At 43.3% G+C, this 16,673-nt stretch overlaps 1 protein-coding gene across 2 annotated transcripts in view; it reads left to right on the top strand.

The window, feature by feature from the left end:
• The window catches only part of trmt1l (tRNA methyltransferase 1-like), a 70,741-nt gene that overhangs the window by 287 nt on the left and 53,781 nt on the right, over positions 1-16,673 (top strand). The window contains exons 2-4 of one of the 2 annotated variants that reach the window (XM_060829744.1): positions 12,247-12,411; positions 12,971-13,033; positions 15,273-15,386. In XM_060829744.1, the coding sequence (XP_060685727.1) occupies positions 12,247-12,411; positions 12,971-13,033; positions 15,273-15,386 (342 nt within the window). The remainder of the gene's footprint in view (positions 1-12,246; positions 12,412-12,970; positions 13,034-15,272; positions 15,387-16,673) is intronic. The other variant, XM_060829745.1, reaches the window with a different exon arrangement.

Genomic DNA, 16,673 nt, shown 5'->3' with positions numbered 1-16,673 from the left:
AGATAGGGAGTTCGTCCCAGACGAATTTAACATGACATGATAAAAGTTAGTTAGTGCTTGTCATTAACTTCATTGACATGTCGAAAATTTTGATTGTCCTTTTAATTTAAAAACAGTTGACCGTTTACTTATTGGTACTTCATTTACAACATTCTGCAATTCCTTTTGGGGTGAGTGTGAAACTGGATTTCATCTGGTTTCAAAGTGCCATCTGCTATATGCCCACTCAGCTCTATTGATTGTATTGTATATTTTTGAGAGGGAAATTGATATCTGATGGGATAATGTCAGATTTGCATGCTAAACCTTAATTTCACTTTCCCTCATCTGCTTGTTAACAATTTTTGGTATATTTCCTATTTTGTGTGTCTACCCTTATGCAACTGTATACTCTTAGGTACTTATAAAAAGTAAGCATAAATTAGTTTTAAGTTTCCCCATACAACACCTTTTTTCAATATGCGTCTCTTCTGCAAGTGTTGCTATCTGCGATTTTTGAGAAGAGTTGTAGTTCTGGTTGAGGTTCAAGTTGTAAGTTTGCTGAGTTCAGCGGGCAAACTTACAACCTGAGTGTTGCTGTCCTTTTACTTGTCAAAAGACCCATTACAAATGTGTAATGGCCTTCAAAGTTATCACAACACTGAGAGGATACAGTCTGACTTTGAGATAGTGGAGAATAATGATGTTGGGGTGGCACAATCTAGGTAAGTGTGTTTGGTAACACAATGAGAAGTTTCTGTTTGTCAGGAGAAAGTTACCTTCCCATGCCATGTCTATATTTGAGCAGTGAAGCTTTTTTTTATCTAAACTAATCAGAAGTTTAGTCTCTGCATTCAATCAACATGCAGACTGACAACTTCACATGCATGTCACAAAGTTCACTTTGCTCTGTCAAACTCAGCCATGAATCTAGGATTAATTTGAAGTGCAAAGATAATCTCTGATTTGTACCACCCTCCAATTCCCCCCATTATGATTTAAGCATATCCTTTGACTTTTTTCCCTGCTTTTTCATTTTTACCATCAGGATCTAAATTTCCTTTACTTTCACATGTTATAATGTGGAAAAAAATCACATCCCCAAATTTCTGTCCACCTTTCCTGTAATGATAGACATAAATGTTGTCAAACAGATTTGTTTCTGTCACAAGTCTTAAAACCAAATATAATATCCTTTCTGACTGTAACCATGTAAATCTGCTCTCCTTGACTTCTGTTCAGTCTTTGATACAGTTGACTACATTAACTCCTCTGATGCTTTTCCTTCATGTATGATGCTGCAAAATTACTTTTGTTTGGTATCTATTACTGGCCCTTCAATCGGGTGTAAAAACAATGACTGCAGATGCTGGAAAACAGATTCTGGATTAGAGGTGCTGGAAAAGCACAGCAGTTCAGGCAGCATTCGAGGAGCAGTAAAATCGATGTTTCGGGCAAAATCCCTTCATCAGGAATACAGGTAGAGTGCCTGAAGGGTGGAGAGACAAATGAGAGGAGGGTGGGAGTAGGGAAAAAGTAGCATAGAGTACAATCGGTGAGTGTGGAGGGGATGAATGTGCTAGGTCAGGGAGGAGGGTGGAGTGGATAGGCAGGTAGGACAAGTCATGGGGACATGCTGAGCTGGAAGTTTGGAACTGGGGTGAGGTGGGGGAAGGGGAAATGAGGAAACTGTTGAAGTCCACATTGATGCCCTGGGGTTGAAGTGTTCCGAGGCGGAAGATGAGGCATTCTTCCCCCAGGCGTCGGGTGCTGAGGGAGTGGCGGTGAAGGAGGCTCAGGACCTCCATGTCCTCGGTAGAGTGGGAGGGGGAGTTGAAATGTTGGGCCACAGGGCAGTGTGGTTGATTGGTGAAAGTGTCCCAGAGATGCTCCCTCAAATGCTCTGCGAGGAGGCATCCAGTCTCCCCAATGTAGAGGAGACTGCATCAGGAGCAATGGATACAATAAATGATATTAGTGGATGTGCAGGTAAAACTTTGGATGTGGAAGGCTCCTTTAGGGCCTTGGATGGAGGTGAGGGAGGAGGCGTAGGCGCAGGTTTTGCAATTCCTGCGGTGGCAGGGGAAGGTGCCAGGACGGGAGGGTGGGTTGTAGGGGGGATTGGACCTGACTAGGTAGTCAAGGAGGGAATGGTCTTTGCGGAAGGCAGAAAGGGGTGGGGAGGGAAATATATCCCTGGTGGTGGGGTCCGCTTGGAGGTGGTGGAAATGTTGGCGGATGATTTGGTTTATGCGAAGGCTGGTAGAGTGGAAGATGAGCACCGGGGGATTCTGTCCTTGTTACGGTTGGGGCCTGAGGGCGGAAGTGTGGGATGTGGATGAGATGCGTTGGAGGGCATCTTTAACCACGTGGGAAGGGAAGTTGTGGTCCCTAAAGAAGGAGGCCTTCTGGTGTGTTCTGTGGTGGAACTGGTCCTCCTGGGAGCAGATATGGCAGAGGCGGAGGAATTGGGAATACGGGAACGAAACAGATACATTGATAGTGGTGAAGCCTGACCACCCTGGCCGACCCATTGTCTCAGCATGCTCCTGCCCCACTGAACCCATCTCTACCTACCTCGACACTGTCCTATTTCCCGCCCCCCCCACCCCCAGTCCAGGAACTCCCCAAATACGTTCGAGACACCACCCACGCCCTCCACCTCCTCCAAGACTTCCGTTTTCCTGGCCCCCAATGCCTCATCTTCACCATGGATATCCAGTCCCTCTACACCTCCATCCGCTATGACCAGAGGCTCCAAGCCCTCCGTTTCTTCCTCTCCTGACATCCCTAAAAGTACCCTTCCACCGACTTTCTCATGTGTTTGGCCGAACTGGTCCTCACCCTTGACAATTCCTGTTTCGAATCCTCCCACTTCCTCCAGACCAAAGGGGTAGCCATGGGCACCCGTATTGGCCTCAGTTACGGCTGTCTCTTTGTTGGCTACGTAGAATGGTCCATCTTCTGGAATTACATCGGCACCACTCCCCACCTCTTCCTCCACTATATTGATGACTGCATTGGTGCCACTTCATGCTCCCGCGAGGAGGTTGAGCAATTCATCAACTTCACCAACACATTCCACCCTAACCTTAAATTTACTTGGACCATCTCTGACACTCCCTCCCCTTCCTGGACCTCTCCATCTCCATTAATGATGATCGATTTGACAGCGACATTTTTTACAAACCCACCAACTCCCACAGCTACTGGATTACTCCTCTACTCCGCATACCTCGACACGGTTCTGTCCCCTTTAGTCCAAGAACTCCCCAACTACGTTCGGGACACCACCCACGCCCTCCACCTCCTCCAGATTTTCGCTTCCCCGGTCCCCAACGCCTTATTTTCACGATGGACATCCAGTCCCTGTACACCTCCATCCCCCATCACAAAGGACTCAGAGCCCTCCGCTTCTTCCTTTCCCGCCGCACCAACCAGTACCCTTCCACTGACACCCTCCGACTGACTGAACTGGTCCTCACCCTGAATAACTTCTCTTTTCAATCCTCCCACTTCCTCCAAACTAAAGGAGTTGCCATGGGCACCCGCATGGGCCCCAGCTATGCCTGTCTCTTCGTAGGATATGTGGAATCGTCCATCTTCCGCAACTACACTGGCACCACCCCCCACCTTTTCCTCCGCTACATCGATGACTGTATCGGCGCTGCCTCATGCTCCCACGAGGAGGTTGAACAGTTCATCAACTTTACTAACACCTTCCATCCCGACCTCAAATTCACCTGGACTGTCTCAGACTCCTCCCTCCCCTTCCTAGACCTTTCCATTTCTATCTCAGGCGACCGACTCAACACAGACATCTACTATAAACCGACTGACTCCCACAGCTACCTGGACTACACCTCCTCCCACCCTGCCCCCTGTAAAAACTCCATCCCATATTCCCAATTCCTTCGTCTCCGCCGCATCTGCTCCCAGGAGGACCAGTTCCAACACCGCACAGCCCAGATGGCCTCCTTCTTCAAGGACCGCAGATTCACCCCAGACATGATCGACGATGCCCTCCACCGCATCTCCTCCACTTCCCGCTCCTCCGCCCTTGAGCCCCGCTCCTCCAACCGCCACCAAGACAGAACCCCACTGGTTCTCACCTACCATCCCACCAACCTCCGTATACAACGTATCATCCGCCATCATTTCCGCCACCTCCAAACGGACCCCACCACCAGGAATATATTTCCCTCCCCTCCACTATCAGCGTTCCGCAAAGACCACTCCCTTCGTGACTCCCTCGTCAGGTCCACACCCCCCACCAACCCAACCTCCACTCCCGGCACCTTCCCCTGCAACCGCAGGAAATGTAAAACTTGCGCCCACACCTCCTCCCTCACTTCCCTCCAAGGCCCCAAGGGATCCTTCCATATCCGTCACAAGTTCACCTGTACCTCCACACACATCATCTATTGCATCCGCTGCACCCGATGTGGCCTCCTCTATATTGGGGAGATGGGCCGCTTACTTGCAGAACGCTTCAGGGAACACCTCGGGGACGCCCGAACCAACCAACCCAACCACCCCGTGGCTCAACACTTTAACTCTCCCTCCCACTCCACCGAGGACATGCAGGTCCTTGGACTCCTCCACCGGCAGAACATAACAACACGACGGCTGGAGGAGGAGCGCCTCATCTTCCGCCTGGAAACCCTCCAACCACAAGGAATGAACTCAGATTTCTCCAGTTTCCTCATTTCCCCTCCCCCCACCTTGTCTCAGTCGGTTCCCTCAACTCAGCACTGCCCTCCTAACCTGCAATCTTCTTCCTGACCTCTCCGCCCCCACCCCACTCCGGCCTATCACCCTCACCTTGACCTCCTTCCACCTATCACATCTCCATCGCCCCTCCCCCAAGTCCCTCCTCCCTACCTTTTATCTTAGCCTGCATGGCACACTCTCCTCATTCCTGATGAAGGGCTTATGCCCGAAACGTCGAATTTCCTATTCCTTGGATGCTGCCTAACCTGCTGTGCTTTAACCAGCAGCACATTTTCAGCTACTCCTCTTCCCACTCTACCTCTTGCAAAAATGCCATCCCATATTCCCAATTCCTCCGCCTTATCTGCTCCCAGGAGGACCAGTTCCACCACAGAACACACCAGATGGCCTCCTTCTTTAGAGACCGCAATTTCCCTTCCCACGTGGTTAAAGATGCCCTCCAACGCATCTCATCCACATCCCGCACCTCCGCCCTCAGACCCCACCCCTCCAACTGTAACAAGGACAGAACCCCCTGGTGCTCACCTTCCACCCTACTAACCTTCGCATAAACCAAATCATCTGCGGACATTTCTGCCACCTCCAAGCGGACCCCACCCCCAGGGATGTATTTCCCTTCCCAGCCCTTTCTGCCTTCATCAAAGACCGTTCCCTCTGTGACTACCTGGTCAGGTCCATGTCCCCCTACAACCCATCCTCCCGTCTGGCACCTTCCCCTGCCACCGCAGGAATTGCAAAACCTGCACCCACACCTCCTCCCTCACCTCCATCCAAGGCCCTAAAGGAGCCTTCCACATCCATCAAGGTTTTACCTGCACATCCACTAATATCATTTATTGTATCTGTTGCTCCCGATGCGGTCTCCTCTACATTGGGGAGACTGGACGCCTCCTCGCAGAGCGCTTTAGGGAATTTCCCTGGGACACCCTCACCAATCAACCACACCGCCCCGTGGCCCAACATTTCAACTCCCTCTCCCACTCTGCCGAGGACATTGAGGTCCTGAGCCTCCTTCACCACCGCTCCTTCACCACCTGACGCCTGGGGGAAGAACGCCTCATCTTCCGCCTCGGAACACTTCAACCCCAGGGCATCAATGTGGACTTCACCAGTTTCCTCATTTCCCCTTCCCCCACCTCACCCCAGTTCCAAACTTCCAGCTCAGCACTGTCCCCATGACTTGTCCTACCTGCCTATCTTCTTTTCCACCTATTCACTCACCCTCCTCCCTGACCTATCACCTTCATCCCCTCCCCCACTCACCTATTGTACTCCTATGCTACTTTCTCCCCACCCCCACCCTCCTCTCATTTATCTCTCCGCCCATCAGGCACTCTGCCTGTATTCCTGATGAAGGGCTTTTGCCCGAAACGTCGATTTTACTGCTTTTCGGATGCTGCCCGAACTGCTGTGCTTTTCCAGCACCTCTAATCCAGAATCCTTCAATCAGGGACAAAGTGGGTCTTACTTCTTACCTCTGGACTCTGCCAAGCCTGTCATCTTCCTGTACTGATGCTGTGCCTGAGCAACATTATCCAATGGCTGGGGAAAAGCTATGCAATATACAGTCTGTTGGCATACTTCTAACTTATTTTTGTCAACTGAAAGAGCTGGGAATTCCTTCTTTAAATATTGAATAAACTGAAGATGTTGTGTTTGACCTCAACGACAAACTCTTGCTACAAATTTTCTTCCACGTGCCCCTACACTCAGGCTGAACTAGACAAACATTATGTGGGTCTCAGAAGGTGCCAAATGTCAAGCTTCTCAATTTGCATCATCTCCAGCACAAAGAGATCTGCTTTCATCATCGCAATATCATGCATATTTCTTCCTTGTTGCAGCCAATCTGCTACTGAAACAATTTGAGTGTATCCTATCCCTGGGTTCTACTAATGCAGTACTCTACTAACCAACATTCTATCTTAAACCCTCAATACTTCCACTTGTAAAAAAAACCTACTGTCAGCGACGTATGTGGCTCACCCACTATTTTCTATTTTTGTCAGTTTGGGAGACTTGGGCTCTCAGATTCCCTGTCACCAATTTAAAATTTTCATCCTCACATTTAAACTGGTTGATGGCCTTATGTTTTCCAACCTATCTATTAAATGCAGCATTGTTCTACTCCAGATATTCTTCTTTGTACTTTCTTGTTTCCTGTTGCTCGCTATTTGTATCGTACACAAAGCTGTCCCAATGTTTGAGAATCCCTTTCCTGAAATCACATACCAGACCAAGATTTTCTGCAAGCTTCCTAATGTTAGGACAGGAGGCTGGAGGAGTACACTGTTGCTCTAGTCACATTACTCCGCAGATAATAAATAAGATAAAATTACTTTTCCTGTTACCAAGACCAGTTAAATACGTTATTTAAATTGGGTTAAAAACAAAAAAGACTTATCAACCATGTTTCTAAATATATTTTAATTATTAGCGAGTTTTGACAAGATTTGTAGCTCAGGTTGAGGTTCTGGATGTAGGTTTGCTCCCTGAGCTGGAAGGTTCATTTTCAGACAATTTGCCACCATACTAGTGAGTACTTCATCAGGGAATCTCCAGATGAAGCACTAATGGCATGCACCGCTTTCTATTTATGTGTTTAGGTTTCTTTGGTTTGGTGATGTCATTTCCTGTGGTAAATGGGATCCAAGTCAATGTGTGTGTTGATAGAATTCTGGTTGGAATGCCATGTTTCTAGGAATTCTCGTGCGTGTGTCTGTTTGGCTTGTCCTAGGATGGATGTGTTGCCCCAGTCGAAGTGGTGTCCTTCCTCATCTGTATGTAAGGGATACTAGATCAAAGAGACTACATTGAGAAAGTGAACGCACTACTTGCAGATACCAACACTTAGCAACAAGTAGTGGTAGACCCAACGCCACAACTAGAGAACCAAATCACAGCCCTACTCAAAAAAAACTTCAGAAACCTGGAGAAATCATTAAGACTGACTTCCAAAAAAAAACAAAACCAGACGGGTCCAAATCACCATGCTTCTATGGATTACCCAAAATTCAGAAACCAGGAACCCTCCTCAGACCCATAGTCTCACTACCTGGAACACCAACTTACTTTGGCCAGGGAGCTATACCAAAGTCTAAAACACTTTTTGTAGAAGACTCCTGCCACTCCACACTAGAATTCCTGAACACCATCAAAGACGCCAAGATAGAAGAGGATAAAATAATGGTCTCCTTTGATGTAACAGCCCTGTTCACATCCATCAACATCAACCTGGCCAAGGAAACACTGACTATGCTATTAGAAGAACCAAAGACACGTACACCAAACTCCACCAACTTCATCAGCAAAGACAATATCATTAAGCTAGTGGACCTATGCCTTACCACCCCCTTCACCTGTAACAAGGAAACCTACAGACAAACCAATAGGATCTCCAATATCAGGGTTCTTAGCAGAGGCAGTAATGCAGAGACTCAAACAAACAGCTCTGCCAGACATCTAGCCCGCTACGGAGATGACACCTTTGTCATCACTAAACAAAACAAATTAAAGGAAACCTTCAAGACCATCAATAATACCCTTACTGGCATAAAATTCACTAAAGAGGAGGAAAACAACAACAGTAGAGTGAACAGCCAATTGGGAACTTCAAACCAGCGTCTACAGGAAAACAACACATATGGACCAAATACTGAACTACAGAACCAATCATCCCAACATCCACAAACAAAGCTGCATTAGAACATTATTTTACCGAGCCACCACACACTGCAGCACAGAGGAACTACGAAGAGCAGAGGAAAATCATCTATTCGGTGTATTCAAAAAGAACGGATACCTAATTAACACAGTCTGCAGATTTCTCAGCAACAAAACCCAACAAGCAGACAAAACATATCCAGAAACCCTAGCCACTTTCCCCTATATCAAAGACATCTTGGAAATGACTGCCAGACTACTCATACTTCTTGGCTTCATGGTAGCACACTAAACAGCAGCTAATGAACTTGAAAGACCCTGTACAGACAACAAGCAAAACTAATGTCATCTACAAAATATCTTGCAAGAACTGTGACAAACACTACATTGGACAAACAGGCAGAAAACTAGCCACAAGCATACATGAACATCAACTCGCCACAAAACAACATGACCCACTCTCACTAGTATTCTGACATACAGATGAGGAAGGATACCACTTCAACTGGGACAGCACATCCGTCCTAGGACAAGCCAAACAGCACAAGAATTCTTAGAAGCATGGCATTCCAATCGGAACTCTATTAACAAACACACTGACTCGGATTCCATTTAGCACTCCCTGAGAAAAGGAACTGGAAATTGATATCATTGTAGGAAATGATGTCACTACAGGAAATGACATCACCAACCCAAGAAACCTAAACACACAAATAGAAAGTAGGCCAAGCCCATCAGTGCTTCATCTGAAGGCTCACTGATGTTACCTAGTGTGGTGACAAAACATCTAAAAACGAACATTCCAGCTCAGCGAGCAAACCTACATCTAAAACATAATAAAACAAGATGTAATCAATTACTTACGTCTTTATTGAATAACTTGCACAGTTAATATACAAGTGTAAATGCTTAACCCTCTTAATGTACTCAAATCACATATGTTAGCACACAAGTACTCTCCACAAAAGGAGTCAAAAAAGATTTCTCTGCAGAAATTAACTTTCTTAAAAAGAAATTTTTGGCCAATACATTGTTTGTGAAGGCAAAAGAATGAAGTGTTGAATATTCTGGAGTTTATTACTCTGATGTTCTGTCTTATGTGATCAAGTCACTAATCATGCATGGTATTCTGTGAAGATTTGCAAACACAGCTTGCAAGAACTACAATATAAATATAAGATTAAATGCAATATCTGCAAATATTCCTTCAAAAAATATATGCATCTCATCCTGAGCTTGACGTGAGAGCTTTCTTTCCAGAAATGACAGAGATCAATCAGGCACCTCTTACATTACAGGAGTTTCCCCAATTCAACTTGCTCTTAGCATCCCATGAATCAATAAAACCAGTTCTGAACACGTCAATGAAAAAAACATTATGGACAGTCCACCAGTGTTCAAATCTCAACCTTAAAAATATAAATGAAATACAAAGGTTTCTCTAAATACTTATGCAGTTCAGCTATCCAGAGAAACTCTGATAGTCAACTGATATGAATGGTGTTGCTGTTAGGGCTTGTTAGCTCAGTTGGCTGAATGGCTGGATGGTGATACAGAGTGACACCAACAGCTTGAGTTCAGTTCCTACAGTGGCTGACATTACCATGAAGGTCCTGCCTTCTCAACCTTGTTTCTTGCTGGCGATGTGGTGGTTCTCCGGTTAGGCCACAACCATCCATATCTCTCTCTGTCTCTCATGAGAGTGTAATCCTTTGGTCCTCAGGGGCTATGTTATTCAAATATTACATGACAAGCTGCCAGTGACTCTGAAGCCATGCATTTGTTTGAGCCGCATAATTCTTGGCTGTTGGAATTATGAATTTAAAATTGGTCTTCCAGAAACACACTCACACATACTGTCAGTTTTGCATCAGTGTTGGAAGCTGATTGCAAGAAAGTATTATAGTTGCAACACATTGCCCAGTTGATTGTCATGTCTGTGCCAGCTCTCTCTAACAGCATCTCAGCTATTCCAGATCCTAACCAGTGTGACAAAGTTTTCCACAGATCATGTTTACTGCTTTCGCCAATTACATTAATTTATGTGAGATTTACTTGACTTCTTAGTTCATCTATTCTCATTTTTTAAAAAAAATCCTTCAGAATTTACTGGAATTATTTGCTAGTTTACTTGTGCCTGGATGAAAGCCTCTTTTTGGAACTGGCAGCAAATGAGCTTTTTGTTTAATCTAAAGAACTTCTAAAGCAGTCAAGGTTATTGAATTTCTTTCCCTTCTATGTGTCGTGAAGTGTCTTGCTGCTACCAAGGGCAATGATTTAATTAAGTCAGCCTTTTTCTAGGCTCCTTGAAGTGTATGTTAATCTTGAATCCAAGCACAAATAGAGGAAAGAAACCATCGGTTTAAAGTTAAAGGGAAGCTGCAATCAAGAGGTGACGTATAAGTACAAAACTATTCATTCTGTTTCATATTTCTCCATGGTGATGTCATATTTGATTAACGGTTAAGAGCAGTTGATTATTCTAATAAAGATTTGTTTAGGAACAACTATTGGAATGTAAAAACGCCCATGGTTTCAGATTTTTAAGGAGATAAAAGGTGTGCCCTAGGAGGTGGGAAGTTGTCATTACTTGAAAGAACTTAGGATAAGCATTTCCCCACCCCTCTTTGTGTATTATTATTAACAAACGGAGGAAATAAGAAACTGATGTGCCAACACATTCTTTGCTCAAGTCAGGCTCCAGCTGGTAGTGCAAAGGTGTGATGTATCCGGGCAAGATATGTCCACGCTTAGATATGACCACAAACGTCGTAGAAGTCATTGTTAGTGAAGTAATATTTTTGAGAGTGAATTGAAGAGGGCATGTGTAAATTTTTGATTTAAAATGTGGAAAAGATAGAGCCAAGTGGATGGCATGGTGGCACAGTGTGGGCAGCATGGTGGCACACTGTGGGCGGCACAGTGGTTAGCACTGCTGCCTCACAGCGCCAGAGACCAGGGTTAAATACCCGCCTCAGGCAACTGCCTGTGTGGAGTTCTCCCTGTGTCTGTGTGGATTTCCTCCTGGTGCTCCGGTTTCCTCCCACAGTCCAAAAACGTGCAGGTTAGGTGAATTGGCCATGCTAAATTGCCTGTGGTGTTAGGTGAAGGGGTAATTGTCGGGGAATAGGTCTGGGTGGGTTGCTCTTCGGAGGGTCAGTGTGGACTTGTTGAGCCAAACTGTAAAGTAATCTAATCTAATATAAATCTAAACTAACACAAAATGCTTGAAATACTCAGGTCTAGTAACATTTGTGAAGAGCAAAACATTTTTCACTTGAGTAAAATTTCATGCTGTTTATTGTTATTTTAATGTTCATATCACTTTTGTTAACTTGAGAGTTTAACTTGACAATAGCAGGGGAGTAGTAGCAAATGACTGTCTAAATGAGGTGTGAATTACAATGGATGGTCATCCGCATTCCTGTATGCTACCTGAGGCATAAAAAATGAGGTCTGCAGATGCTGGAGATCACAGTTGAAAATGTGTTGCTGGCTAAAGCACAGCCGGTCAGGCAGCATCCAAGGAACAGGAAATTCGACGTTTCGGGCATAAGCCCTTCATCATTCCTGATGAAGGGCTTATGCCTGAAACGTCGAATTTCCTGTTCCTTGGATGCTGCCTGACCTGCTGTGCTTTAACCAGCAACACATTTTCAACTGCTACCTGAGGCAGAATGTCACTCCCACCCACTTCCAGAATGTTCAGCTTTGCAGCCTAACTCTTTAATGTAGTATTAATGTCCAGAGCGATTCCCATTTAATCTTTTAACATTACAGAACTGGGGGGTAATTTGTCAACTGGGATTAGAAAAATTGGATTTTCTTAAGATTTTCATGACTAATTTTCTCACTTTTTTTATATTTCAGCTTTCAATTTTGAGAATGACCATGTTGAAGATGTTGGCAATGTCACTATTGATTTGCACTCTGGTGCTGATTCAAGTCAAAACTTTAGCGCAGTAGCCACCCCTGATGTAAATCTTGAAAGCTTTTCTGAAACAATGGATCCAAATATAACAACTGGAACAGCGGGTATGTTAATAAAAAAATGTTCACATCCGCCACTACTAAAAATGCTTTAGAACCAATTCTTTCCCCTGGTGATTCTTTAGATTAGATTAGATTTCTTAGTGTGGAAACAGGCCCTTTGGCCCAACAAGTCCACACCTGCCAAAGTGCAACCCACCCAGACCCATTCCCCTACATTTACCCCTTCATCTAACACTACGGGCAATTTAGCATGGCCAATTCACCTAACCTGCACATTTTTGCACTGTGGGAGGAAACCGGAGCACTCGGTGGAAACCCATGCAGACACTGGGAAAATGTGCAAACTCCACACAGACAAGTGTTTGAGGCAGAAATTGAACCCTGGTACCTGGCGCTGTGAGGCAGCAGTGCTAACTGCTGTGCCACCATGCTATCCTTTTTTTTCCCTTACCTTCATTCTCTTTTCCCAATAAAGTACTGCTTACATTCCAACATATAAGGGAATTATGTATTTTGACTATTTTAATCATATGTAAAATGGTAAATAACTACCCTTAACTAATTCCAATGCACTGAAATACTATATTATTTTTGTTACCAGAGCGACACACCTCAATTCAACGATCTCTGACAGACCTGAAGAATCTTATCAGTGTTGAAGGAAGTGAGTATTTGGCCTCATGTGCTGCAGAGAAACAATTAGTCTTTAGCTCTCCAACACTGTGCAAAGTTTTGCTGTTGTACCAAGAGTAGTGTCTCATTGATTTATATATGTACTTAAAATAATTTTCCTAATTATTTGCAAAAAAGAAGAAACCTGAAAGCACCCTTTAAAAATAGAGTAATTGTCACTTGGAATAGAGTGCATCAGAAATCCATTACTCAGATGTTGTTATTGAAGTTTGTTAAAATTTGTTTTGTTAGATCGTGATTGCTCATTTGTTGATGCTGCTGTTATTTCTCCCTCCTTCCTCTCCTCTTTGTACTCAAAAGTCGAAACTAAGAGTAGGGAAACCAAAGCATGAAATTAAGAGAGCTGAGTCCTTTGTGCCCATTGGTTCTCGAGATTTGATTTGTTTTTGTTCAAGACTTGAGTAGTTCGTAAAATTTGTAACCAGATCATGCTCATTTGAAAAGGATGCCTTTCCTTGTGGTATAAGTTGCAATAACCACCAGTACTTTACGAAACTTGTTGATTGTGCAATTGCATTTACTGTATTAACTGAAGTCACCATTATATATTTCATATAGAATGAGCTGCCAGAGGAAGTGGTGAAGGCTAGGACAATTGCGATTTTTAAAAGGCATCTGGATGGGTATATGAATAGGAAGGGTTTGGAGGGATGTTAGTCAGGTGCTGGCAGGTTGGACTAGATTGGGATGAGATATCTGGTCTGCATGAACAAGTTGGGCTGAAGGGTCTGTTTCCATGCTGTACATCTGTATGACTCTATATACACACCATAAGGATATGATGATCAGTTTCTTTCCATACTTAATATTGAAATTAATTCTAACTAATGTAATTAACTTATGTTTATTATGAAGGTGTACTTAGCATTAAGTTGATATTTAGTACTTTATCATTTTTTTCTAAGTTGTTAGTATTGGCTACAGAAAGAGCTAGAGAAGGCTTCAATTTTAATACTGTATTGATAAGCATCTTTTGAAAGTCTGGCTAATCTGCTTTAACAAAGACCAAAACAGTATCCACTTCTTATTTCCTATTAGCCTGAGATTATCAAAACATGTGTTGGAAAATAAAGTGAAATGTTAGCTGTTCATCAAATCTATCAGTTTGTTTTTCTTTAAACCTTTTTAAGAAAGATAATTCAGAGCATAATTTTATTCTGAGTAGCAAGTTGGACAGTAAGTAGCTCAGAAGTTAAACACAATTATGCTAAATTTACCTTTCTTTGCTTTTTTAAGGGATGTTGTAACCACTGAAAAGCACATTGTAAAACTTCATAACATCTTAAATTAAGATCGTGATATGATCACTCCTTTACATCTCCAATGGAATTTGTATGCCGTGAACAGGACTTGATCAGTGAAAATATAACAGAAAATTTTATACTTCAGGTCAGGGATTCCCAAAATGTTTCTCATCGGAAACTTGTTTCAAGGCTAGAAAATTTATTTCCCCTTCTTTAGGAAATCCTACTATTGGTACTATAATGCAGAAATTTCTCAGGAGCTAAGAGTCAGAGAAGTCTACAGCACAGAAAAAGTCCCTTTGGTCCATTGTTTTTGACTAGCGCTAACTCAATCACTTAAGTATTCAATCCCATTATTCAGTTCTTGCCCCTTAGCCTTTTTGCCTTGGCATCGCAAGTGTACATCTGAATACTACTTAAATGTTATGAGGGTTTCTACCTAGACCACTCATCCAGGCAATGACTTCCAGATTCCCACCACCCTATAGGGGAAATTTTTTTTCTCTTATCCCCTCTAAATCTTCTGTCTTTTATGTTAAATCTACACTTCTGGTCATTAGTCCCTAATGCTGGTTAAATCTCCTATGCACCCCCTCAAGTGCAATTGCATTCCCTCTGTGATGTGGATTCCAGAATTGCGTACAGTACTCTGCTGTGGCCTTTCTAAACCAACTTTTTATACAGTAATGTTTTCAGTTTAACTTAGACTGCAACAATGCCTCTTTAATATATGGAAATCCAGATAGGATCCAAATGCTTGCAGGTGTATGGACATTTTATTTTGTCAGAGATGCTATTCTGGTGAGTATTGACAATTTGGATGAAAACAATGTTAATGGAATTTGGCCTTTAGATCAAATCGCTTTGATGCATTCTACACTTCAAAATTATTTTCACCATTTTTTAAGAAGTTCTACTTTGCTCTTGAGTAACTGTGATTAATGATGCTTTGTATGATTCCCCCAGCTGGTAAGAAGACATGTCCTTTGTGTCCAGAAGAAAAGTTTAAACCCAACTATAGTCATAAGCTGCGAAGGCATTTGCAACATCTGCATTGGAAAGTATCTATAGAATTTGAAGGTAACTGTTTGCTTGTGATTATGTCACGGTGGACAGGAAATACGTATCAGTCACACAGTGGGTTGAATGGGAAAGGAGTGTATACTTCAAAAAGATGCAAATATTGAGGCTTTTTGGTACCAGTTTTCCTCAGTGGTAATAGAACTGAAGTTTCTAATGTCGAGCCAGTTATGACACTTTTTTCTATTCAACTAGAGAAAAATTTTATTCTGCTAGACTGATTTCAATGCATTTGCAATTGTGGATGACAAAAAAAGTAAATGGATCTAATATTTTACTTTGATTTGACTGTAATAATGGGTTTTCTTTGTTAGCCGTCAGTTACTTTGAATGGCTTATCTTCAAAATTGAGTTGTAAGCAATTGCTGCGTCAGCCTTCGCTAGACTAGCTAACATTTTTATGTCTAACTGGTAGTGAGATGAACAAAGTATGTAATACTGAACATCACAGAGCACTACAACCAAGGCCGGTAGCATTGGAAAGTCAAGAGCATCGTCTTCAAAGTCCTTGTTCTCAATATTATTTAGAGATGGGTCAGCCAAAAGCATCGATAGGGCTTTCGCTCACATTGAACAACATTAGGAATCAAACTGCTACTTGAATTTGTTCTTAAACTCTTCATTTTAGGGTCAACTTCGGTTTCATCGAGCCTATCTTGATGGTGAAAGCCATTCATAATATTTCACAAAGTTCACCAAAAAGATAAGGGTATCCAATGAACTGATCAAGAGTAAGAACGAAGTGCTTGAGAAAGATCTAGCAACATCTGTGCTGAAAGGAACAAATATAACATTTTGAGATAAATATGACTCCTTTTCAGAACATGCAGGGCAATCATTTTGTACCTCTGGGTCACAGTGTGGATAGGTCAGGGGACCTGCTTGTTCTGTTCATCAGTGGGGGTGAGTGGTTGGAGCATTTCAAAAAAGGTTTAATATACCAGGTCCAAAGAAATTTCTGACCTGCTCTTCTAGTCACAGTTTGTATGGCAAGTTCAGTTCAGTTTCTGGCCAATAGAAACCAATATAATTTTGCAAGTGGTGGATTCAATGCTAATAACACCATTGAATATCAAGGGGAGAAGATTAGACTCTCTCTTTGTTGGAAATGGACTTTGTCTGGCTCTCGTGTATCACAAATGTTACATGTCATTTATCAGCCCAAGCCTGAATGTTGTCCCCAATTCATTGCTAGTGGACACAACTGTAACAGCTTGGCTGGGGGCATGGCTAGTTCTCAAGCACCAATCTTCAGGTTTTTTTTTGGTGGATTGTTATCAAGGTCTA

This window comes from Hemiscyllium ocellatum, chromosome 9 (genome assembly GCF_020745735.1).
Source record: "Hemiscyllium ocellatum isolate sHemOce1 chromosome 9, sHemOce1.pat.X.cur, whole genome shotgun sequence".
In the NCBI taxonomy this organism is placed as follows: Eukaryota; Metazoa; Chordata; class Chondrichthyes; order Orectolobiformes; family Hemiscylliidae; genus Hemiscyllium; species Hemiscyllium ocellatum.
This window is presented reverse-complemented; position numbering and strand designations above follow the sequence as displayed.